General features: G+C 42.9%; 1 protein-coding gene across 5 annotated transcripts in view; it reads left to right on the forward strand.

The window, feature by feature from the left end:
• LOC137536555 (poly(ADP-ribose) glycohydrolase-like) overlaps positions 1-26454 on the forward strand; it is a 201845-nt gene that overhangs the window by 116630 nt on the left and 58761 nt on the right. For all 5 annotated transcript variants that reach the window (XM_068258792.1, XM_068258794.1, XM_068258795.1 and 2 more), the window contains one exon: positions 25292-25371. In XM_068258792.1, the coding sequence (XP_068114893.1) occupies positions 25292-25371 (80 nt within the window). The remainder of the gene's footprint in view (positions 1-25291; positions 25372-26454) is intronic.

A 26454-nucleotide genomic window follows, 5' to 3' on the forward strand; every position in this document is an offset into this window, starting at 1 on the left:
GTGATCAATACAAAAGCATTCAGCAGAGTACTATCAGTCTACCTAGATTGGTATGTACATTATTTTTACACCGTGAAACGAATACCCAAGTGTAGTGTTGCAGTACATTTTGTGTACTGCAATCCAGATCTGCACTAAAGATTTGTGCAAAAGTTGTTGAAATTTCATTATCCCTAGCCTTTAACCACTTCCCGACCGCCTAACGCACAGAGGCGGCCGGGAAGTGGATCCCGCAAGGACCAGCTCACCCACAGAGGCGGCGGTCCTTTTAGGGGCATGGGCGGAGCGATCGCGTCATCCGTGACGCGATGCTCCGCCGGCGCCTGACTCCGCTCACCCGCCGCAACATCCCCCCGGCCATATGGAAGCGCCGGCGGGATGTTAACCCCGCGATCGCCGCATACAAAGTGTATAATACACTTTGTAATGTTTGCAAAGTGTATTATACAGGCTGCCTCCTGCCCTGGTGGTCCCAGTGTCCAAGGGACCACCAGGGCAGGCTGCAGCCACCCTAGTCTGAACCCAAGCACACTGATCTCCCCCCCCCCCTGCCCCCTGATCGCCCACAGCACTCCTCAGACCCCCCCTGCCCACCCCCCAGACCCCTGTTTACACCCAATCACCCCCCTAATCACCCATCAATCACTCCCTGTCACTATCTGTCAACACTATTTTTTTTAACCCTAAACTGCCCCCTGGGGACTCCTGATCACCCCCCACCCCTCAGATTCTCCCCAGACCCCCCCCCCCTGTGTACTGTATACCTCTATCCCCCTGATCACCTGTCAATCACCCATCAATCACCCCCTGTCACTGCCACCCATCAATCAGCCCCTAACCTGCCCCTTGCGGGCAATCTGATCACCCACCCACACCAATAGATCGCCCGCAGATCCGACGTCAGATCACCTCCCAAGTGCAGTGTTTACATCTGTTCTCTACCCTAAACACCCACTAATTACCCATCAATCACCCCCTATCACCACCTGTCACTGTTACCCATCAGATCAGACCCTAATCTGCCCCTTGCGGGCACTCAATCACCCGCCTACACGCTCAGATTGCCCTCAGACCCCCCCCCCCCTTATCAATTCGCCAGTGCATTAGTTACATCTGTTCTTCCCTGTAATAACCCACTGATCACCTGTCAATCACCTGTCAATCACCCATCAATCACCCATCAATCACCCCCTGTCACTGCCACCCATTAATCACCCCCTGTCACTGCCACCCATCAATCAGCCCCTAACCTGCCCCTTGCGGGCAATCTCATCACCCACCCACACCAATAGATCGCCCGCAGATCCGACGTCAGATCACCTCCCAAGTGCAGTGTTTCCATCTGTTCTCTCCTCCAAACACCCACTAATTACCCATCAATCACCCCCTGTCACTGCTATCCATCAGATTAGACCCCTATCTGCCCCTAGGGCACTCAATCACCCGCCCACACCCTCAGAACGCCCTCAGACCCCAGCCCTGATCACCTCGCCAGTGCATTGCTTGCATCTATTCCCCCCTCTAATCACACCTCGAGACACCCATCAATCACCTCCTGTCACCCCCTAGCACACCTACCCATCAGATCAGGCCCTAATTTGCCCCGTGTGAGCTCCTGATCACTCGGCCAAACCCTCAGATCCCCCTCAGACCCCCTTCCGATCACCTCCCCAGTGCATTGATTGCATCTATTTTCCCCTCTAACCACCCCCTGAGACACCCATCAATCACCTCCTGTCACCCCCCTAGCACTCCTATCCATCAGATCAGGCCCAATACAACCTGTCATCTAAAAGGCCACCCTGCTTATGACCGGTTCCACAAAATTCGCCCCCTCATACACCACCTGTCATCAAAATTTGCAGATGCTTATACCCCTGAACAGTCATTTTGAGACATTTGGTTTCCAGACTACTCACGGTTTTGGGCCCGTAAAATGCCAGGGCGGTATAGGAACCCCACAAGTGACCCCATTTTAGAAAAAAGACACCCCAATGTATTCTGTTAGGTGCATGACGAGTTCATAGAAGATTTTATGTTTTGTCAAAAGTTATCGGAAATTGATTTTTATTGTTTTTTTTTTCACAAAGTGTCATCTTTCACTAACTTGTGACAAAAAATAAAATCTTCTATGAACTCGCCATACACCTAACGGAATACCTTGGGGTGTCTTCTTTCTAAAATGGGGTCATTTGTGGGGTTCCTATACTGTCCTGGCATTTTAGGGGCCCTAAACCGTGAGGAGTAGTCTTGAAACCAAATGTCGCAAAATGACCTGTGAAATCCTAAAGGTACTCATTGGACTTTGGGCCCCTTAGCGCAGTTAGGGTGCAAAAAAGTGCCACACATGTGGTATTGCCGTACTCAGGAGTAATAGTATAATGTGTTTTGGGGTGTATTTTTACACATACCCATGCTGAGTGGGAGAAAGATCTCTGTAAATGGACAATTGTGTGTAAAAAAAAAATTAACAAAATTTCATTTACAGAGATATTTCTCCCACCCAGCATCGGTATGTGTAAAAATACAACCCAAAACACATTATACTACTTCTCCTGAGTACGGCAATACCACATGTGTGGCACTTTTTTGCAGCCTAACTGCGCTAAGGGGCCAAAAGTCCAATGAGCACCTTTAGGCTTGACAGGGGTGCTTACAAATTAGCACCCCCCAAAATGCGAGGACAGTAAACACACCCCACAAATGACCCCATTTTGGAAAGTAGACACTTCAAGGTATTCAGAGAGGGGCATGGTGAGTCCGGGGCAGATTTCATTTTTTTTTTGTCGCAAGTTAGAAGAAATGGAAACTTTTTTTTTTTTTTTTTTGTCACAAAGTGTCATTTTCCGCTTACTTGTGACAAAAATTAATATCTTCTATGAACTCACTATGCCTCTCAGTGAATACTTTGGGATGTCTTCTTTCCAAAATGGGGTCATTTGGGGGGTATTTATACTACATGGAATTCTAGCCCCTCATGAAACATGACAGGGGGTCAGAAAAGTCATAGATGCTTGAAAATGGGAAAATTCACTTTTTGCACCATAGTTTGTAAACGCTATAACTTTTACCCAAACCAATAAATATACACTGAATGGTTTTTTTTTTATCAAAAACATGTTTGTCCACATTTTTCGCGCTGCATGTATACAGAAATTTTACTTTATTTGAAAAATGTCAGCACAGAAAGTTAAAAAAAAACTTTTTTCCAAAATTCATGTCTTTTTTGATGAATATAATAAAAAGTAAAAATCGCAGCAGCAATCAAATAGCACCAAAAGAAAGCTTTATTAGTGACAAGAAAAGGAGCCAAAATTCATTTAGGTGGTAGGTTGTATGAGCGAGCAATAAACCGTGAAAGCTGCAGTGGTCTGAATGGAAAAAAAGTGCCTGGTCCTTAAAGAGACTCCGTAACAAAAATTGCATCCTGTTTTTTATCATCCTACAAGTTCCAAAAGCTATTCTAATGTGTTCTGGCTTACTGCAGCACATTCTACTATCACCATCTCTGTAATAAATCAACTTATCTCTCTCTTGTCAGCCTGTGTCTGGAAGGCTGCCAAGTTCTTCAGTATTGTGGTTCTGTGATGCATCTCCCCCCTCCAGGCCCCTCTCTGCACACTGCCTGTGTATTATTTAGATTAGGGTAGCTTCTCTCTTATATTTTACAAGCTGGATAAATCGTCCTCTGAGCTGGCTGGGCTTTCACATAGTGAGGAATTACATACAGGCAGAGCTGTCTGCACTCTGCAGGAAGAAACAGCCTGACACTTCAGTGGAAGATAGCACAGGGGGAAAGAAAGACAAAGACAAGACAAATAACCTTTATATTGCGCTTTTCTCCTGGTGGACTCAAAGCGCCAGAGCTGCAGCCACTAGGACGCTCTCTATTGTCAGTGGCAGTGTTAGAGAGACTTGCCTAAGGTCTCCCACTGAATAGGTGCTGGCTTACTGAACAGACAGAGCTGAGATTCGAACCCTGGTCTCATTTATCAGAGGCAGAGCCCCCATTACACTATGGCCTGAAAATGTGAAATTTCAGTCTGTGGAAACAAGTGATTCTTTTTTGATTTTTTTTTTCAAAAAGACCTTGTTTTTGATACTAAAAAATTGTTAAAAAAAAGAGGGGACATTGAAAGGCACAGTGGAACATAGGGGGACACTGGAGGCACAGGTGAGAATAGAGGAGGTACAGGGGAGATAGATGGCACAGTGTTTCAACTTGTGCACAGATTCAGTTTAAGAATGCACCTACAGTCCCTATCTCGTTCGTTAAATGAGGACTACCTGCTTAGGTCTTTTGATTTTAGATGTCATAAGTTATTCATTTTTTAGACCAGATGGCAACACAAGTGTAATTTCAGTAGGAATATGGCAGAGTACAGAATCATTTTCTATCTCAATATGCAATATTACATAGCACTCCAGATTTCCCCACGCGTCCTCCACTACAGTTATTGGTATTATGTATATATAGGTATATATTATATGCTTAAGTGTACTATTGCACGTGATTGTATGTGTTGAATTGCTGCATGTGTTTGTACCATCTCCGCCCCTGTATGAGCCAAAAATAATTCCGGGTACAACCCCTGTTGTACTTGGCGAAATAAATTTGATTCTGATGCAATCAGAAACAGGACTTGGCTGCAGTCTCCTTCTTTCCATCTTCCAGCACTCCACCAGTGGCCACCGTGGCACCCAGTTCACAGTGGTGAAGCAATGGTTGGAATATACTGTCTAATCCTCCTCTATAATGCTTCTGCCTGCTGTCACCATTCTATTAGTCCTGTTCCCTCAAGGGAAGCTCTTGTTAACCATTGTGGACACTTCCCCTCAGAGAAGATGCTGCATAAGCATGGCCCAGTCGGAAACAATTTGCACTGAGTTCACTTTTAATGTTTGTTTAAAATGAAGAATCTTAGTTTACAATAAATTGCAGCATAATACACAAGCTGACTAACCTTATATTTATGTTTAAACTGTTCCAAGAAGGAAAAATGCCCCTAATAACGCACTAAAATACAACTTTTATGAAGTCATTATAATCTGAGGCAACAACATTAAATGGTATTTTGAACTTCATGTCTAGTACTTAGGCCCTACACGCTACTCCAATAGATACTAGCGTGTGGACCAAACACCACATATGGTATACTAAACTTTAAATGCGTTGATATTCCACAGTGTTAAAATTATCACTCGCTGGAATATAGTCACAGGCAAACAGTATCAGGGTCTGCATTCCACCATTATCAATCGCATTTAGTAAGGCACATTGGCTTCAATTCACTAAGCTCATCTCCTGTCTTTAATAATGTTTCTGAGCTGTTTCTAGTGTTATCACCTAGATTATCTAGTGTTAGGCATGTAGTATTCACTAAAAGATTTACCCCAGGCAAACCTAAAGTTAAGGTTTCTGTCTTTACGTTAAGATTTCTAAAGTTAACTTTTCAATCCTTAAAATAACTACAGAATTCTAAAGTTAGACAGGCTGGAATGCACGTGTAACGTGTGGGAAAAGTTATCACCTGGCCTAAACTGTCATTAATTGAAGTGTTACTACAGATTGCAATGTAAAGTGAAACACTCTGAGCTGTCTGCTTTATTATTTACTGGTTTATGCAGACGTGGACTCTGTGTGCCCGCTATGTATATTTCTCTTTATACAGGGGGGGGGGGAGAGAGACACCAAGCATACACACACCCACGTGGCTGGAGGGGTACATTTTGTCTGCTTTTGCTCCTCTCCTCACTATATGCTGAATGTGAAAATAACTACATAGGTGATCATTTATCTCTAAAGTGCCTCCATGTCACTCTCGTTACAGTTGTCCTTTAACTTCTTGCCGACCGCTCCACACCAGTTGGCGTGAACGCGGCGGCAGCCCCAGGCCCACTCCACGCTGATCGGTGTGAATGGTTAAGGGCAGGGATTGCAAGGGATCATGCGAGCCGATGCGCATGCATCACTGCTGGAGTGACGGAGCTCCACTTCGCTATCAGTTTCCCAGAGGCGATCGAGGTTAGGCGCCGTCTATTTACTAGGTACAGCACTGCAATCTTAGGCAGTGCTATACTGGGGACAGCCGTGTGACATGGTTGTCCCCTTGGGGGAGATAGGAGTGATCAGTTGTCATAGGTTGATGCCTATGACAGCTGATCACGGTAATTGGCTGGCGGGGGGGAGGGAGGGCTGGGAAAAAAAGAAAAATGTATTAGTAAAATAATAAAGTAAATATTTATAAAAAAAATAAACATTGAGGGAGCGATCAGACCCCCACAAACAGAGCTTTCTGTTGGTGGGGGTCTGATCGCTCCCCCAATGTTTATTTTTTTTTATAAATATTTAAGAGTTGGGGGATCACTTGTGTGCTGACATGTACGGCTCTGCAGCAAGGCCTTAAAACTGCAGTGGCCTATTTAGTAAAAAAAAAGGCCTGGTCTTTAGGGGGGTTTAACACTGCGGTCCTTAAACTGAACCAGAGACACCTGTCCTCTATTTCCTCACTAAGCACTTTCTCCTTTCTAAAGTGGAAATACAAGCTTGACGACAGAGAGGTATATACATACCTACAAATAGCACACCTGCATAAATCATCCCCAATTAATTTCAAGCCTCTTCCCAAGAAAATATGGGAATTAATCTCTCCACACAACCAGCCCATAAAGCCTAAGGGACAGATTTCCATTTACTATAAATTCTTAATATCCTCCACAGGAAACCCACTCCAACAACCATTAAAGAGGTGGGATTTAGACCCACAAGATCCAATAACACAAGACTGTCTTAGGAAAGCCTTATCGGATCTAAAACATAACTCTAAATGCATCACACATCTAGAAACCACTAAAAAAATATTGTTTAATTGGTATCTGACCCCAACAACATTGTCCAAATTTTCATCCCAGTACTCTCCCCTATGCTGAAGATCATGTAACCAACAAGGTTCCTTAGTCCACATACTATGGGATTGCCCCTGCATCACACCATTCTGGTCCCAAATCTTCAAAATAATATCTCTAATTACATCCCAGGTCACCCCCCAAACCCTTTGTTAGGATTGTTGCTAATTAAAGTGGAAACTTTCCCGGCTGCACATAGAACAAAAATCACCCACATTATTTGTGCGGCCCGTCCGCTAATACTCTCCAATTGGGGTAACAACCAAATCCCATCATTAGCTCAACTTCGTAACCTGGTGGACCATAACTTAAACATGGAAGTCTTCTTCATCAAACATTCCTCCCCTGGGAGACTAACTGATCACCTGCAGATCCCATGGGAAGTGATATCCCCTCACCTGTCCTCAAGATAGCTCTTAAATCCCTCAGGAAGGATTGCCCCAGAAAGATAAGACACAGGAAAATTGGAAAACCCAAACTTCACTTATTAACTCAAAATAAAGTGAAATATGGATTCCTGGTCCACCCCCTTCCTCCCCTGACTAGATAGACCAATCTAAAATGCTGCCAATCGTGTCGGGTAAAGGACATGTCCTGGTGCAGCTTTTCTACTTATTCATAATGGTTGCTATTTTCTAGCAGTAGTGATATTAGTTAACAGAGCTTAAACTGTCTTTGGTTATGTTTTGTAATATTATTCTTGGTACTGTATTCTCCATTATTGAGCTACCTTCTTATCCGCTTTCAAAGTTTGATGGTACAGCACGTCAGAAGACTGACATGCCTTGTTGTATGTGATTACCCAACATGTAACTCACTTATAGATCTATAAGACTGTGTTGGTACTGTTGTACTGTGTTGTATTGTTTTGTATTGTTTGACTTAACAACTCAATAAAACTATTGAAATTAAATTGAACCAGAGAAGAAGCACCCTCATGTATTTTACCATATAAGTGGGAACATTAGAGAAAACACCTACCCTGCTCTCTGTTTAATTCTTCACTTCTCAGCTTGCTTCTAATCAGCCCTGATAAAATCCCCAACTGAGCATTCAGTCTGGCTTAGGAATCATTATAGCTGAGTCATTATAGCAGAAGGGATCAGGCTTGGGCTTGAAAAGACATCACAGAAACAGCTATAATGATTCCTAAGCCAGACGGAATGCTCAGTCGGGGATTTTATCAGGGTTGATACCAAGCAGGCTGAGCAGTAAAGGATGAAACAGATAGCAGGGTAGGTGTTTTTTCTAATGTTCCCACTTATATATATGGTAAAATACATGAGGGTGCTTCGTCTCGGGTTCACTTTAAGTGGTTAAACAGATCATTCAGGACCTCCTTGACCGAGAATCTATTGTATTCTCAGGTGTCTCATTTCATCGTTTAGCAGTCTACCGTGGTGGATTGCTAAATGACAGGTGACAAATATGCAGCAATCTTTCACTTCTTGCATTGCAGGACCTTGCTCGCTTATTCTCTACCCATCATTCCTTCTCCCTCTGCATGGGTCAACAAGCACTACTCATCCATAATGACCAATGTATCCATACAACTCTTGTTTCTCTGATGGAAATTGAGCATGCGTTGGACTAATGTTGGTGTAGGTGTGAGGTTATCTTGCTCACTCAGAATGCTGCAATCTTTTTGTTGTAAGATCCCTAATTTTAAATGACATTTGCAATGACCGCCTGGTTGCAAAGGGTTAATATAACTATGTGCTGTTCCAATATGCAACCAACTATGATTTTTATAACAGCAGTCAATGGGGGTGACCATTTTGTTAAAACTCCCGCAGCTGATAAAAAATTCAGTGTTGCTGTATTTTTTAAGCCTGCAGTAGAAGCCATACACCATTTAGGGACTATGAATGAGAAAACTAATCAAATTATAGATTTTACTACTCCAGTCACTTACTGTATAGAAGTTGGTTCAATGCATTACTTAGTAATAAAATGTCAAAGTGATTTATAGGAGGAGTGGCTTAGCATCCGGTTTTAATTTTGTACAATAATTCTGAAAATCCTCCAGAACCCATTAGCACAAATATATGAAGAGATTTTCTATGAGTTGAGCCGCTCCTGTTTCTAGAAGTGTAGAAAGATTTTATCAAAATTCTGCTTTTTGTATGCACTGCAGATTAGTGAGCGCCTAGTTTTACATGCATACCCAGTGACCTATACAAACACAATAAATAACTAAGATTCCATATACCATATATTCACCCGTATAGGCCCATTTTTTCAGAAAAAAAATGTGCTGAAAAGTCACCCCACTTGGCCTATATGCGAGTCACCAACTTCCTAAGTTGGTGTCTGTGGTGAGGAGTTGACCAGGCTGACCTGCGGAGAGGATCGGAGAGCGTAGCGGTGAAGGTTTGCGGGCTGTGCAGGGAATGGCGCACAGTAGAACTACCTGCACTGTGGGTGGCCGAAAGGGAGCGTAACAGCTAATCTGCGGGCAGATGCCCGGGTTACCGAATGGCAGGCGCAGTCAGATGCCAGGGGGAGAATGCAACAGGAGTGATCAGAAGCCTGGGGGAGAGCAGATCTGGATGGATGGCCAGAATCATACCAGGAGCGCTCTTCCATACACATAGGCCTCGATTCATAAAAGTGCCTGCGAGCGGGGAAAGTCGAGCGGGGAAACACCGCTGTCGGTATTTCCGCCTTCAGGGAGGTAATTCATAAAAATGTTGCCTGTTGTGACAGGCGTGCGGAGATACTCCGCTGTAGGCAGGCGTTAGGCTGTCCTACGCATGCGGAAACAGGAGAAGCAGGCGGAATCCCTCCGTGCGGTGTTCTCTCTGCAGCTGCTTGGGAGGTCTGTCCCATTCACTGCAACGGATTCCGCACGCTTCTCGCCACATCAGAGGTAGCGGTAATACCCGTCCGCATACCGCTACCTCTAATCTTTATGAATTGACATTTGTTACTTTTGCTGTGATAATCACCGCACAAGGCGGTGATTGATCACTCTGCTCGTGGATGTCGGCTTTTCATGCGGAAAAAGCCTTTATGAATACATATTTTGCTGTGTGGTCGGTAAAGCGAGCGGCTTTCTGCATTTCCTCATGCGGAAATGCTTTATGAATCGAGGCCATAATCTCGCGCTTTCTGCTTTCTCTGTACAGTTGGAAGCGCAAGATTACGTGTACAGATGAGCACTCCTGCTATGATTCTAGCTGCACTATATGCAGTGCATCAAAACTCACTGCATCTCAGTGTGAATGAGGCCTTAACCTCCTTGCCGGTTATCCCGAGCTCAGCTCGGGGTAACCTGCGCAGGAGGATATCTCAGGCCCCGCTGGGCCGATTTGCATACATTTTTTTTTTGTTACAAGCAGCTAGCACTTTGCTAGCTGCTTGCAACTTCGATCGCCACCGCCGATCCGCCGCGCCGAGTCGCTCCCCCCCGCCCCAGACCCCTGCGCTGCCTGGCCAATCAGTGCCAGGCAGCGCTGAGGGGCGGATCGGGATTCCCTGTGACGTCCATGACGTCGGTGACGTCATCCCGCCCCGTCGCCATGGCGACCGGGGAAGCCCTGCAGGAAATCCCGTTCTCAACGGGATTTCCTGCATACTCTGATCGCGCGATCGGAGTTGGTGGGGGGATGCCGCTGCTCAGCGGCTATCATGTAGCAAGCCCTGGGCTCGCTACATGATTTAAAAAAAAAAAAATTTTAAAAGTGCGGCGCTGCCTCCTTGCCGTATTTTTTAGACCGGCAAGGAGGTTAATAGGAACTTAAACTGAAAAAAAAAAGTTTAACTTACCTGGGGTTTCTAGCAGCCCCCTGCAGCTGCCCTGTGCCCGCGCTGTCCTGGAACAATCCCCCGGTCTCCCACATTAGTTGATTTTGGCAACAGAGTCAGTCGCTAGCCACTCCGCCAATGTGGCCCTGATGGCGCGCGTCCTCTATTACGTCCCGCCGCTGGGAGTGTCCTGTGCATGCACAGTACGGGATTTTCTCTTACTGTGCATGCGCAGGACGCTCCCAGGCAGTGTGAGCGAGATCGAGTTCACGTAACCAGGACCACACAGGTGCAGTGGCCGGTGACTGGCTCTGTCGCCGAAATCGCAACTCAGCCACTGCAGGGGACTGGAGGATTGTGCTAGGATGCCGCAGGCACAGGGCATCCTGAAGCCCCAGGTAAGTTAAACTTTTTTTTTTCTTCAGTTTAGTTTAAGTTCCCTTTAATGCCTGGACAACTGACACTTTTTTTTTTTCTTTTGCTTCATAGTGGTCTTCTAAGGGCTTAGTAAGATTACCTCACTTTAAATTTACATCAAGCTTTCTGTAGAACTTTTGAAACCCCAACTATTATAGACTGTATATAGTGTTTATAACCTCTCATTTACTTCTGTATTAGGCTGTAAATATATAAAGTAGACTCTAAGTGACCCTGAGATGGTGCACTGGGCTTTATTTATACTTACCTGGGGCTTCCTCCAGGCCCATGAGCACCTTGGTCTCTCTCACCGTCCTGTCCGTTCTTGCAGTATGCCTCCCGGTAATCCGGCCAGCTGCGCTCTTCTGTGCATGCTTGGCTGTGCGCGCTCCCCTTGTCGCAATCCCGTGGCTGGGAGTGCGACTGTAGTACTGCACAGGCGCAGAACACTTCCGGGGATGGGGACGCGCGTGGCCAAAGCCACACATGGGCAAAAGCACACAACTGGAGGACAGTGAGAGAGGCCACGGTGCTCATGGGGCTGGAGGAAGCCCCAGGTAAGTATAAATAAAGCCCAGTGAACCATCTCAAGTACACTTGAAGCCTGGTGCACACCTACACACTTTCAGTTTTGATTAGCCAGTGAATTGCCAATTTTACCACCTCCATGGAGTATGAGGGTCAACAGATTTTGAATATTATGAACAGATTTTGTAGGTAAGATTGTGTAGCATGCTACATGGAGGTGGTAGAATTGGTCAGTCATTGGCCAATCAAAATTGAAGATGTGTACTAGGCTTTATCTTATTTCCAGTGTCCAGAATTGTAACGTTGCATGTAGCTGACCGAGCGAAATCTTTTCAGCATGCCAGATCAGTTGCCTGATTTCGGGCGGCCACGTTGTAGCCATGATTTCTGGCTGATTGAATCTTGCTGCAAACCAAGTAATGTATGGCACCTTTAACGTCCCTGACATTATGATTTTTTCCAGATGTAGGGTCTAAAAACTGCAATTTTTTTCACAAGTTTTTAGACCCTAAAAACAAAAACAAAAAGTACTGTAGAGAGATCTGCAGCAGCCCCAGCATATAACTCACTCGGGCACGGGCTTACCGCTCTGAGCTACGGATTTCCGGCGTGAGCCTGAATCGGGATTACCGCTGCTAAGAAGGCTAAACTGCACAAGTAAACATGTAATGCTTCCCTGCAGTGTGGTAATTGTAATACTTTTTGTAAAGGTATAACAAATGATATAAAACAAACAGAGAACAAAAACCAGTATATGCTGCTCAAAAACCACTTTATTAGAGAATCTTTTTAAAAAAAGCACACACATATGGACCCCATTGGAATAAATTTTGGGACACTTTGCAGCGTTTTTGGCCTATTCTATTAAATGATGTGAAAATAGCTGGAATAATAGGCCCACGACCCTTAATTACTGCAAGACAAAATAAAAATCTCGCAGATATCCTCACTCAATCAGAATGTAAAAATAAAAAAAACCCTTTTTTTTTTTAAAACTTAATGGAATGACACCTTGTAAGAAATGTTCAGTGTGCCAATATGTGGATAAAACTGATACTTTCACTAATTCTGCAGGAGATAGGACATATACTATCAGGTGTCCCGTTGATTGTTTGAGCACATATGTCGTATATCAGATGACCTGTCCTTGCAAGAAGCATTATGTGGGTAAGACAGAAAGGGAATTACGCACTAGAATACAGGGCTGTGGAGTCGGTCCAAAAATCTTCCGACTCCTCAGTTTCTGAAACCACGACTCCAACTCTGTCTCCGGGTGCCCAAAATTACTCCGACTCCTCGACTCGACTCCTTAGTCTAATACTTAACAGGGCTGTGGATTTTGTACAAAAATCATGCGACTCCTGACTCCGACTCCTCAGTTTCTGAAACTCCGACTCTGGGTGCCCAAAATTGCCTCGACTCCGACTCCAACTCCGACTCCACAGCCCTGCTAGAATACAGGAACATGTAAGGGCTATAGTGGACTCAGCAAAGGAGGAAAAAAAGAGACAAAACTCCAATAGCTTCCCACTTTGCTGAGTTCCACAATTCTGATCCAACTGGGCTAAAATTTAAGGCTATTTACCGCTTGGATCCAGGTATGAAATATTGCAATATGAGAGCCCAACTCATTAAAAAAGAAAGTTTTTGGATATACCAGTTAAAAACCCTGGTTCCTATGGGGCTAAATGTTGATTTAAATCTGAAAGTATTTTTAAAATAGGATATTATATGATAGATTTGCCAGTCAATTAATGTGGTGTCAATTCTGGAACATGATCTGCAATGCCTTGGTCAATTTCGTGTGAGGCTATGATATGAGGCTGTATTTCTGAGGCTGTAGTATGGGAATCTGACCACAAGATGTCTCCATAATACACTGTTAGCTGTTACCTGATCTCCACCACTAGATGGAGTCTTTTTGGAATATTGCCAATGAGACTGGGTGATATAAATTCAGGGACATTGGGACAGCTTACGTGATGACGAAGCTCCGGTGGGCGGGGCGAAACGCGTAGACGTCATGCTACTCACTTTACTGTTGGGAGCCGTGGTTTGACTGAAACAGGCTGCCGCCATTACCACATGTGGGAGTCCTGACTGGTCGTCATATTGGAGCCATTACGAGCTGCTTTTCAGTTCATTCAGCTTGCGGCATTGAGCTACATTACCGGATCAGATAAGTGCAATCTTCAGTATGCATGGGACATTGACCTTAATACAGTGACTCTGTATCTAGCCGCCCTCTTGCGGCATCTATTACATTGTGCTGCAGCCCAGGCGGTTTTGATGTGACCAGGATTCTATAGCCATTTAAAAACTGTGTGGCTTAGTCACTACAATATGCCATATAGGCACTAACAGCTGATAGTAGCACTTGTAAACCAATGTGTATCCTGCTGGCAGTCTAAACGCATGTGTTACCTTTGGTGGAGCATGACGGATGTTCTGCACAGACTTCCTTGCATACTTCAATAATGGGATCTTTGAATGGAATATGTTCTGTTCCGGATAGCTCTATTCCATACACTGCTTTATGTATCTGAAATTTGCTTTATTACAACAATACCGGACTGAGAACTTTGAGTCATATGAAATGACATCATGCCTTCTTGGTGTTACAATGGAAGCAGTACTGTCCAATTAACTATACTGTGACAGGATTCAAGTTTGCTGGATTGATGCTGAATGCGGTTTCAGAACTTTTTCTTGCAGCTGCGGATATACGAGAGTTTATGGCTCTTAATTGGCGACCACCCTGTTTGATATTTTCATGTGGTTCTGGCTATATGTATAACAGTGGCTCATATGTACTATTATCAGTCTCCCGGCTTCCCTATATAATTTATGAATAGCTAATTTTAGATCATATTGGTCACACCTTTCTATCCTCTGTGAGTAGTTTAAACCATATATTTTTAACCCCTCGGTTTCCTCACAGTGATTGGCTATGGTGTCCTCAATATTCCTATTATGAATAGATAGATCATGGTTCCATTCTGACTTTAACCTCTGTGACACTGGTAGTCCTATTAATTGATCATATTGGTTACGCCTACTCTTGCCCTCTGTGAGTGGTTATGACCTTGTTGTGTTTAATATCTCCTCACAAGAATACAACTTGGGCGTCACCAAGGTTTAACAATATTTGCCCTGGGCTTTGTGGGTAGATCTATATCCAACCGTATGGTCATACGCTTTTTCTTCCCATGATATTGTTTTTTTCAAATACCTAGTACCAGTGTTGGTTCTTTCCTAGATCATTTTAGGGGATATGCTAGCCAATGATAGTCAGATGTGACCTGATCCTCAATTTAGGAAATGTGCTATTCATTAAGGGACTCTCTCCACTGTCCTAGACAGTCGCAGCACATAGTATTGTATTCACCAATACTTTAATAATTGTATGTCAGGTTATTCCCTGACATTCTTGATTATATGTGTGTGCTTTTTTTTTTTTAATTCTCTAATAAAGTACAGTTTTTGAGCAGCATATACTGGTTTTTGTTCTCGGTTTGTTTTATAAGTTTCTAGCTACCAGTGCTGGTACCTGCACATAAGTCCACACTTCAAATATTCAACTTTCATTGTTTTTTCAATAACAAATGATATCACTGCAAATTATATGATTGCATTCTCTTTGTGATTCCTATATACAGTATATTATATTTGATAATTTCATCGAATAGGATAAAAATCTGTGCCCAAACAAGCATGCTCATTCGACGATTTGAACCATTTCAGGCCGAATACATTGATCAAACATGCTGGGAAATCTCAGGCCGATGTCTATCAGGTGCACTACAGTAACAGCGTGTGATATTGCGGCAACAAATGAATGTGACAGAGCCCCCCCGCTGCTGTCCCCCTTTAATGTAAATGTGCCCCAACCCCGGTGCTTAGGCATTCAGATCTCACCTGCTCCAGCTGCCACAACTGTCCAGCTGCTCTGTGTCATGTTCTCAGCTTGTCGGAAGCAGCGGACAAGATCAGGAGCAGCTGGTCAACCACAGCAGCTGGAACAGGTGAGATTTTAATGCACGGCTATCGGGTCACATTAACATGGAGAGCATTCTGAGAGATTTCATTCTTAAGTTTACTGAAAATTGGCCTGCAGTGTATGGGCAGATCTATCTCTGATCAGAGAGAGATCTCTCTTGTTCGATCTGCCCGTATATCCCTAGATGTATGGGCACCTTTAAAGGCCCAGATTCTATTATTATGTTCATTATATGTCCTGGGAGAAATCTCATATCCAAACACGATATTTCACTACCTAGCAATTTTTTAAAAGTTGCTACGACATTACAGTTTTTTGCTTGCTGGGGGATGAAAGGGTATTTTATTGATCTGGTGTGAAAAGCAGCATGCTGTCTGCAAATTGAACTGAACACCACATAGGCACGCAAAAGAGCAGCTTCCAGTGCTAGATAAATGTGACTGGGAAAATTAAGATTTTTACACAGAGATTACGTTTGGGTCAAGGGCAGGTTGGATAACTATATTAACTGTATAATCAGTAAGGAGATGGGTCATCTGTTTTGAGATATGTTATGTCATACTGCTATCACATTATAAGTAACATTTAAGAATTCTCATCCTTTATCAGCTGCAGAATTGTTTAATATTCCTGCCTGTCTAGTTATCCATTTTATTGAAGAATTGGCTGTACTCTCAGATAATTGACGGACAGCTTCAGAGGCAATAGAGTGGGCTTGTTCTGCATGGAAACTATCTCTTGTCTTTGCTGATCCAGCTTACTAAGGGCTGGTTCACACGGACGCTTGGCGGCGTTTACCGGCAAGCGTTCAGGACTCTGCTAAATGCTCCTATTCAAGTGAATGGGAGCATTTAGCATCGCACGGTTACCAGCGATTACCGTCGGTTGCGCGGACTTGGCGTTCCGATACCGATTAACCACTTCACTGCAGCCAGCTCTAGAAGCTGCATGCGGCGTCCAGGGTTGCCTAGCCGCCGCGGCTTCATGTCAAAACGCCAATCACGACGGGAAGCCGCCGCTCGCCGTACCGCCGCCCCCCAAATGAGACGTCACAGGACGACGCAGCTTCCGGCCACCCAACGCCGCCTGCCATCCGTATTAACCAGCCCTTAACCACTTATGTACCCGACGGCTCTGGTCCCTTATGGACCAGAGCCATCCTTTTCCTATTTTGCAGAGTGGTTACTGTGATTGGCTCACAGTATTCATGCTGTCAGGAGCCCATGAAATTGACCTGCCCAAGATACGGCAGCTCTGCTGTCAGCCTAACTGCAGAGGGAGCGGGCTGCATCAACGACTGAGCGGTGCGAACGGCAAGAGCGATGGGTCTGCGCAGCAAGAGTGATTAAAATATACAGTGGTGTGAAAAACTATTTGCCCCCTTCCTGATTTCTTATTCTTTTGCATGTTTGTCACACTTAAATGTTTCTGCTCGTCAAAAACCGTTAACTATTAGTCAAAGATAACATAATTGAACACATAATGCAGTTTTAAATGATGATTATTATTTAGTGAGGAAAAAAAACTCAAAACCTACATGGCCCTGTGTGAAAAAGTGATTGCCCCCCTTGTTAAAAAGTAACTTAACTGTGGTTTATCACACCTGAGTTCAATTTCTATAGTCACCCCCAGGCCTGATTACTGCCACACCTGTTTCAATCAAGAAATCACTTAAATAGGAGCTATCTGACACAGAGAAGTAGATCAAAAGCACCTCAAAAGCTAGACATCATGCCAAGATCCAAAGAAATTCAGGAACAAATGAGAACAAAAGTACTGTAATTGAGATCTATCAGTCTGGTAAAGGTTATAAAGCCATTTCTAAAGCTTGGGACTCCAGCGAACCACAGTGAGAGCCATTATCCACAAATGGCAAAAACATGGAACAATGATGAACCTTCCCAGGAGTGACTGGCCGACCAAAATTACCCCGAGAGCGCAGAGAAAACTCATCCGAGAGGCCACAAAAGGCCCCAGGTCAACATCTAAAGAACTGCAGGCCTCACTTGCCTCAATTAAGGTCAGTGTTCACAACTCCACCATAAGAAAGAGACTGGGCGAAAACGGCCTGCATGGCAGATATCCAAGGCGCAAACCACTTTTAAGCAAAAAGAACATTAAGGCTCATCTAAATTTTGCTAAATAAACATCTCAATGATTGCCAAGACTTGTGGGAAAATACCTTGTTGACCGCCGAGTCAAAAGTTGAACTTTTTGAAAGGTGCGTGTCCTGTTAAATCTGTCGTAGAAGTAACACAGCATTTCAGCAAAAGAATATCATACCAACAATAAAATATGGTGGTGGTAGTGTGATGGTCTGGGGTTGTTTTGCTGCTTCAGGACCTGGAAGGCTTGCTGTGATAGATGGAACCATGAATTCTACTGTCTAACAAAAAATCCTGAAGGAGAATGTCCGTCCATCTGTTCATCAACTTAAGCTGAAGCGATCTTGGGTGCTGCAGCAGTACAATGACCCAAAAGACACCAGCAAATCCACCTCTGAATGGCTGAAGAAAAACAAAATGAAGACTTTGGAGTGGCCTAGTCAAAGCCCTGACCTGAATCCTATTGAGATGTTGTGGCATGACCTTAAAAAGGCAGTTCATGCTAGAAAACCCTCAAATAAAGCTGAATTACAAACATTCTGCAAAGATGAGTGGGCCAAAATTCCTCCAGAGCGCTGTAAAAGACTTGTTGCAAGTTATCGCAAACGCTTGATTGCAGTTATTGCTGCTAAGGGTGGCCCAACCAGTTATTAGATAATAGGATAACAGAGGCGCCAATAGGATAAAAAACACTAAAAGAACTTAAAAACCCATCTTGGTAATAGAGGAGGCAGTGGTGGACTCACCCCCTCCAAGCAGAACACACGACTGTGGATTTTCAGTCAGAACAATTTTATTGGATACTCCAAATAAAGTGCAACGCGTTTCACGGGATACAAACTTGCTTCATCAGGCAATAACAGATAGGAGTAAACAGCTGTAACAGAGACAATAGAGTAAATGAAACTGTAGTGCTTTGGCAAAATTCATTCTGATTATTCGGACATTGATTTGGCTATGAATATATTTCAATAGTGGCATAAAAATATGTTGCATAAATCTGCATGCATATGCATGAACCTGTGTTTGAAGTACATGCAATCGCCAGAGAATTGTGGTATACAATAGCAAAGATTATTGGGGGGAAAAAAAAAAAAAATGTGCATACCTATACATAAACCTGTGTTCGACAAACATACAATTGACAGAGGATTGTGGCAGGAATTAGTATCCAAACTATTGCTAGTTTTAGTGGAGGTATGAATCGCACAGTGAATTATACGTTTAAATTAAATAAAATATATATATTTTGTTGCATAAATTTGTATGCATATACATAAACCTGTGTTCAAAATACAGTTGACAGAGTAGATGGGGCAATGGGCAGGATTCAATGGGAAAAGGCCACGGTGGACAGGAAGTGCATTCATTTGGCTATGAATATACCTCAAGAGTGGCATAAAATACGTTGCATAGATTTGCATACCTATACATAAACCTGTGTTCGACAAACATACAATTGACAGAGGATTGTGGCAGGAATTAGTATCCAAACTATTGCTAGTTTTAGTGAAAGTATGAATCGCACAGTGAATTATACGTTTAAATTAAATAAAATACAATAGCAAAGATTTGTAACCGAGATTAAGCTTATATAAAAGGACTACTGAATATGGAATCTAGTAATTAGAACCAATATGTAATAGTACCCAAAAGGTATTAAAATGTGCCTGTAGAGGTAAAGGAAAGCCTTTACCTCTACAGGCACATTTTAATACCTTTTGGGTACTATTACATATTGGTTCTAATTACTAGATTCCATATTCAGTAGTCCTTTTATATAAGCTTAATCTCGGGTTACAAATCTTTGCTATTGTATTTTATTTAATTTAAACGTATAATTCACTGTGCGATTCATACTTTCACTAAAACTAGCAATAGTTTGGATACTAATTCCTGCCACAATCCTCTGTCAATTGTATGTTTGTCGAACACAGGTTTATGTATAGGTATGCAAATCTATGCAACGTATTTTATGCCACTCTTGAGGTATATTCATAGCCAAATGAATGCACTTCCTGTCCACCGTGGCCTTTTCCCATTGAATCCTGCCCATTACCCTATCTACTCTGTCAACTGTATTTTGAACACAGGTTTATGTATATGCATACAAATTTATGCAACAAAAAAATATATATATTTTATTTAATTTAAACGTATAATTCACTGTGCGATTCATACTTCCACTAAAACTAGCAATAGTTTGGATACTAATTCCTGCCACAATCCTCTGTCAATTGTATGTTTGTCGAACACAGGTTTATGTATAGGTATGCAAATCTATGCAACGTATTTTATGCCACTCTTGAGGTATATTCATAGCCAAATGAATGCACTTCCTGTCCACCGTGGCCTTTTCCCATTGAATCCTGCCCATTACCCCATCTACTCTGTCAACTGTATTTTGAACACAGGTTTATGTATGTGCATACAAATTTATGCAACAAAAAAATATATATATTTTATTTAATTTAAACGTATAATTCACTGTGCGATTCATACTTCCACTAACACTAGCAATAGTTTGGATACTAATTCCTGCCACAATCCTCTGTCAATTGTATGTTTGTCGAACACAGGTTTATGTATAGGTATGCACATTTTTTTTTTTTCCCCCAATAATCTTTGCTATTGTATACCACAATTCTCTGTCGATTGCATGTACTTCAAACACAGGTTCATGCATATGCATGCAGATTTATGCAACATATTTTTATGCCACTATTGAAATATATTCATAGCCAAATCAATGTCCGAATAATCAGAATGAATTTTGCCAAAGCACTACAGTTTCATTTACTCTATTGTCTCTGTTACAGCTGTTTACTCCTATCTGTTATTGCCTGATAAAGCGGGTTTGTATCCCGTGAAACGCGTTGCACTTTATTTGGAGTATCCAATAAAATTGTTCTGACTGAAAATCCACAGTCGTGTGTTCTGCTTGGAGGGGGTGAGTCCACCACTGCCTCCTCTATTACCAAGATGGATTTTTAAGTTCTTTTAGTGTTTTTTATCCTATTGGCACCTCTGTTATCCTATTATCTACATCAAGTCCACCCTTGGTGGAGGGTTGTACCCTTCCTTCTTCAACTACAGAGAGCGACTTTTTAATCCTGAGTGGGGTCAGGACAATCTCCCCACCTGCTTTGACAGTGGTTGCCTACTTGGTAACCCTGGTTTGTGAGTATTAAATTAATATTATTACTCTATCAATTATACATTACCAGTACATACTACACTATATTGGGCTCTTGGTGTTCTCTCTTTTTCTCAACCAGTTATTAGGTTCAGGGGGCAATTTCTTTTTCACACAGGGCCATGTAGGTTTTGAGTTTATTTTTCTCACTAAATAATAAAAAAACATCATTTAAAACTGTGTTTTGTGTTCAATTATATTATCTTTAACTAATGGTTAATGGTTTTTGATGAGCAGAAACATTTAAGTGTGACAAACATGCAAAAGAATAAGCAATAAGGAAGGGGGCAAATAGTTTTTCACACCACTGTACACCATGGCAGGAATAACAAGACACAAGCCGAGCATATTTTTTTAATTAGCAAGGATTTTTGTTTTTGAAATGGTACAGACATTTAACAGAAAATGACATTTAGGTTTAGTGGCCACTTGCTTCCCTTCAGCTTTGAAGTGGTTACTCTTTGTATATCAGTAGTCAGCCTGTTTTAAATATTGAATTAAACTTTATGGCCTCTAATGTTGGGGATCTATGCCCTTTTGTTCTGGCTGTACTTTAGTATTCTGCATGGCGAAGTATCTATTAAAAGATCTGTGATTTGATTAGCATCGATTTCCCCTGAGATATGGAAGGCTGAAGATAAACAGTCTCTTTCCTTGGCTGGCGGTCGGGATGCCTGCATCTGTCTCCCTGTTAATATGTAGCAGAGTTACGTGGCAGCTTGACAGAAGCCCTTACAGAAAGTAAAATAAATACAAAGAGATGTGACTCACCAGAGGAAAAATCTTTCCTGCAAGCCATTTGTCAATGACTTAATTTCACAAGAAGCATTGCCTGGCTTGCTCCCTTTACTTAGCAGCATTTCTTAATTGGATCTGTACTGGATATCTTTGGCTTTCTTACATGTTTGTAACTAAACAGGTGTTACATGTAATACATCTTTAGTTACACAGTGTATTATTTTTAGGGCCCATTCACGATTTTTTCATTGCAATTTTGCAGCAATTGTATGTCAGCTGCACTTTGCAGGCCTGTTGCAGGATTGAGAATCAATAGCGACCCAAAAATGCCACGCATTTGTGATTCATGCAAAGCACTGCACAATTGTAGCCTGCACATTCGCTTGGCCATGCTACTACGCAGGAGCATGTACATGTACATGTGCCTGTGCAGTGCAGCCATGCTCTTACATGGAATGGTGCATGGCCATCTGACCAAATGTGACTAGCCTTTTGTCAAATGTATGCAGAGGGTCCCAGTGCTGCTGGTTTGGTGGGGTCGTTGAGGAGGATGGGGAAGCCTATCGACTATTCAGCAGCTTCCCACTACCAAAGTAAGTTTTACATTTTCTTTCATTTCTCCCTTCAGGCTCACTTTAAATATGTTGCAGGGCTCTGAGAAAAGGGTCAATCTCACCCAAGTCCTCCAAAAAAGCTGTTGCAGCTAGCTAAGCAAATGTTTGGTAATCCTATATATTGACCACAAGTAAAATTCTCATCCAATTAGATTGTTCCTTGTCATAAAAACAGGCTCAATTTAAAGTTTACTGTACATGATGATCATTGCTTAAATGAAACCTGATGGACAATACTGCAGTTTTTAAACTTACCTGGGGCTTCCTCCAGCCCCATGTGGTCTGTGGGCTCCCTTGCCATCCTCCCCAGCCACTCCGTTATCCCATGGTCACTTGAGGTAATTTCACCCGTCGCAACCAGTTGTGATCTTCTGCACATACCCAGCAACGCACGCGATGGTCGGCCACCAGTGCAGCTGGGCCGTGCATGCAAGGAAGAGCGTGACTGGGGAAATTACTTGAGGTGACCAAGGGACAACAGAGCGGCCGGGTAGGACAGCAAGGGACCCCATGGGGCTAAAGGAAGCCCTGGGTAAGTATACATACTGCAATATTGTCCATCTCGGGGGGGGGGGGTTAAGCAATGATGATGTCATGATATACAGGGCTGATGCAGGGGAGTACAAAGAGCCTCCCACTAAATAAAGCTAAATGCCTTTTTTCTTCAAGATGAATCCTGGCTTCAGCCAGTTAACAATTCAGCAAGGAGTCCTTGGGAAGACTCCCTGACCCTCCAGGGAGGCCTATTGAGTGCACCTTTAGTTGGCTGCAGCTATTGCATGGGACAGATCATTTTAGCACCCGCTACAAAATCGCCTTTATTTGGGGCCAGCAATAGCCGGATTTATAATTACGTGCAGTAGGGAGGAAATTGGGTAATCAGTAAGTGAATATACTATATATATATATATATATATATATATATATATTTATATTCCTCAAAATTTACCTAGTGCAGAGAGAGTTGTCGTTAGAATCAGAATCATTTATTTTGCCAAGTACAAATGGGGGGGTTGTATGCAGAATTGGTTTTGGCTCATACAGGTTCTGGAAGGTTGGGGGCAGGCAATAATGTCCGAAAGTCAAGAGCTGAGGCTGCCATACTACAGCGCCTCCAGTTGCACATGGCAATCATCTGTCATCCCTAAGGAGACATGGGGGGGGGGGGGGGGGACAGAGGGAGGCGAAGGTTCAGCAGTAATGACCCAGTTCTTCATAGAAACCTGCGGTGATGGATGACACTGCTGAGCATCCCTATTGCTGACATTTGGCATCTGGCAGTGCTGGCCAAGGTGTTCCAGTTCAAAAGGTGCAGTAGTGTTGATTTCTGTGGTGGATCCCGACTCCTGGGCAGCATTCAGCCAGGGCTGGTCAAGATAATCTGGCTTTCACAGAAGCATCCAGCTGCGGTGGCCCTTACTTCCGGTTTAGTGGTTGGCATCATAGAGGGGCTGAACCGGAGGGTTCCCTACTGTGGTGGAGCCGCAGCAGCTGATGGATGGAGCTGGCATCAAGCGAGGCCAAAGGTTTCCTGATCAGCACAGTGTCCTACCTCAGTGGAGCCCTGATCTCCTGAGTATCAGCGGTGGACTCCACACGGCCTGTATCTGCACAGACAACAGACCCAGGCAGCGACAAGGTAAAAAAAAACTCCAGGTCCTGGACTCCTCGCACCAATGTATTAGGCTACAGTGGACCACACTGCACACCTTCAGAGGGGTAAACATGATGAATTGGTTGGAAAAAGGGAAGAAAAACAAGAAAAAGCCACAACTCTGTGGCCATGGCTGCCAATTAAGGCACCATCTATAGGCTTCTCCATGCACCCAAAATGCACGTGGCCAAAACGTATGCACTCCTCCTTTAAGTCCGCCAAGAGAAAAAGTACTATAGAAATATTAAAAATTATTATTATTAATAATAATAATGTTGGTATATAATGAGTCAGACAGTCACCACTGTTCACATAAGGTCTGCCAATAATATATGACTGAGCAAGTATAATGATAGGAATGGTCTCACCAAATCGGTTGTTATCCTTTGTGGCTGTGAAGTATATGGCCTGCAGTCCTTAACTCCCTCTGTAGTCGCATGTCCATTCGGAATCCAATACATGTTTTACAGTGTTAATAGTCCAAACATTAACCAGTAAACAATAATGTTTCATTGACATTTATTTAATACAGAACAATGCTGACTTCAGTATTACTGCAGTTTTAGGTTTCTGTATTTTGTTAACTCTATATCTCTTCTTGATGATGACTTGGTTATGGGAATTCAGAAATATCATTTTTAGCTGAATTTTCTTCTTTTTCGATTGAATTGAAAAGGGTGTTACCATGTGTACTACATTCTGTTCCTGAATGACACCCCAAACCATTTTTCCCTCTTTTACTTGTGAGACCTCGAAGTTCTCTTTTACTGCTCTGTTATATATGTGTTAATATAAATATTAATATTAAGCATACTCAAATGGTTGGGTTTTTTTTTTTTTTTACATTAACTTTGGCCTTAATTTTGAAAGCATGTAGCTAAAAGATTTTGAACTTCCATTGTGTGTACTGCACTTTGCACTACACTTGTACATTTATGCTTACAGGTACTTTTATCCTCATCGTGTCCCTGAGGCATCTTTCTTCTAGTAGGAAATAAAAATTAAGTGGGTTGCATTATTCTAGTTTAATCTTGAATGCACATAATGTAGTTTGTGTTATTTACTACAAGGATAGCCTACTAACCTCGGCTGTAGCAAAAGGATGCAGGCAATAAATGACAGGCATTGTGGACAATAGAATGTACAGAAAGCTTTCTGTTTGACAAAAGCCTCTCTCTCTTTTGTAGACGTGCTGTCTACTGTTAATAAAGCTGCAATTTGGGCATTTTCTAAAGCTCACATACATAACATTTGTCTGATTTTTATGATTTTTATTCTTGAGAGTAGATTTCTTATGTAACTGGTATTACAGAGGGTTGGCAATATATGCTTTTAGGTGCAGTTGCAACTTCAAGTTTTTCAAGTATTTGTTTTTGTTTTTAGGTTGTTTGAAGGTAAAAACCCAAGGAAAGCAGAAAAGTTGAAAACGCTCTTCTGTTACTTTCGCAGAGTCACAGAGAAACGTAAGTTTGGAATCCGGTTAGAAGCTTCTGTTACACAAATAATTGGAGGCATTTTGAAGTGTTTTTTTTATAGAAACACAAGCTCATCTCTGTTTGTTTTCCTTTGCTGCCATGCTCTCTACTCAAAAATAATACAATGGCATTTTCATCTCTTATTGATAAGGCAGTGTGGGAGTATGTTTAGTATCCAATTTTAAAACCACTACAGGGAGATTTTAGACTTGAAGAAACATTTATAGAAAAAGAGCAGAGCCGGATTAAGACTGAATGGGGCCCTAAGCAAAGTAGCAGATTTGGGCCCCCCTCTGAATATTATATACATATGAACAGTAAATATATATATATACACACAGTATATTTTGTGTGAACATTGAGTGAGGATGGAAGGAAGCAGTTAGAACTGAGGAAAAACAGCCGGGGGAGGTATACAAATTGAGCAGGGCAGTTAAAACTGAGCATGCAGCCAAAGTTGGGGTGAGGAAAGAAAATATGGAGGAGAGCAGGCAGAAGCAGTGTTGTGCACTACAAGTAGCTAAAAGTAGGTAGCTACTCATAATCAAAATTTAAATTTGATAGCGCTGCCTGCGGCAGAGGGGGGTTAACTTAGCCAATGCACTCCATGTCGCTCCCATGCTGTCCTCTTCTGGGTTTAAAGAAAGCAAAGGAGTGACACGAAGTCGAACGCATCGGCAGCGGCATGGGTAAGTTAAAGCTCCCCTCTAGTATGGGCAGCGCTAATTTAAATTTCGATTACAAGTAGCTACCTACTTGTAGCTACTCACAGTGTACAACGCTAGTCAAATGTGAGGTAGTGATCAGGATGAAGTAAATCAGATAGAAGGCAAAAATGGAGGTGCTAGCCATAGGAGGCGGGGCAGGGGGTCAACAACGTGGGTAGTGGGGGGGGGGGGGGGGGAATCAGGATGGATTGAAACAAATCAAAGTCAGCTGCAGACAGTGGGGAAATGAAAGCACAACTTTCAGCTCAGGACAAACTATACTCACAAACATGCACAGTGACAGCACTCACAGCAGGCATTCTATTCTGCAGCTGCCTGTTGCATGGCCCGTGGAGTCTCTCTC

The sequence above is a fragment of the Hyperolius riggenbachi genome, chromosome 10, assembly GCF_040937935.1.
Source record: "Hyperolius riggenbachi isolate aHypRig1 chromosome 10, aHypRig1.pri, whole genome shotgun sequence".
Classification (NCBI taxonomy): Eukaryota; Metazoa; Chordata; class Amphibia; order Anura; family Hyperoliidae; genus Hyperolius; species Hyperolius riggenbachi.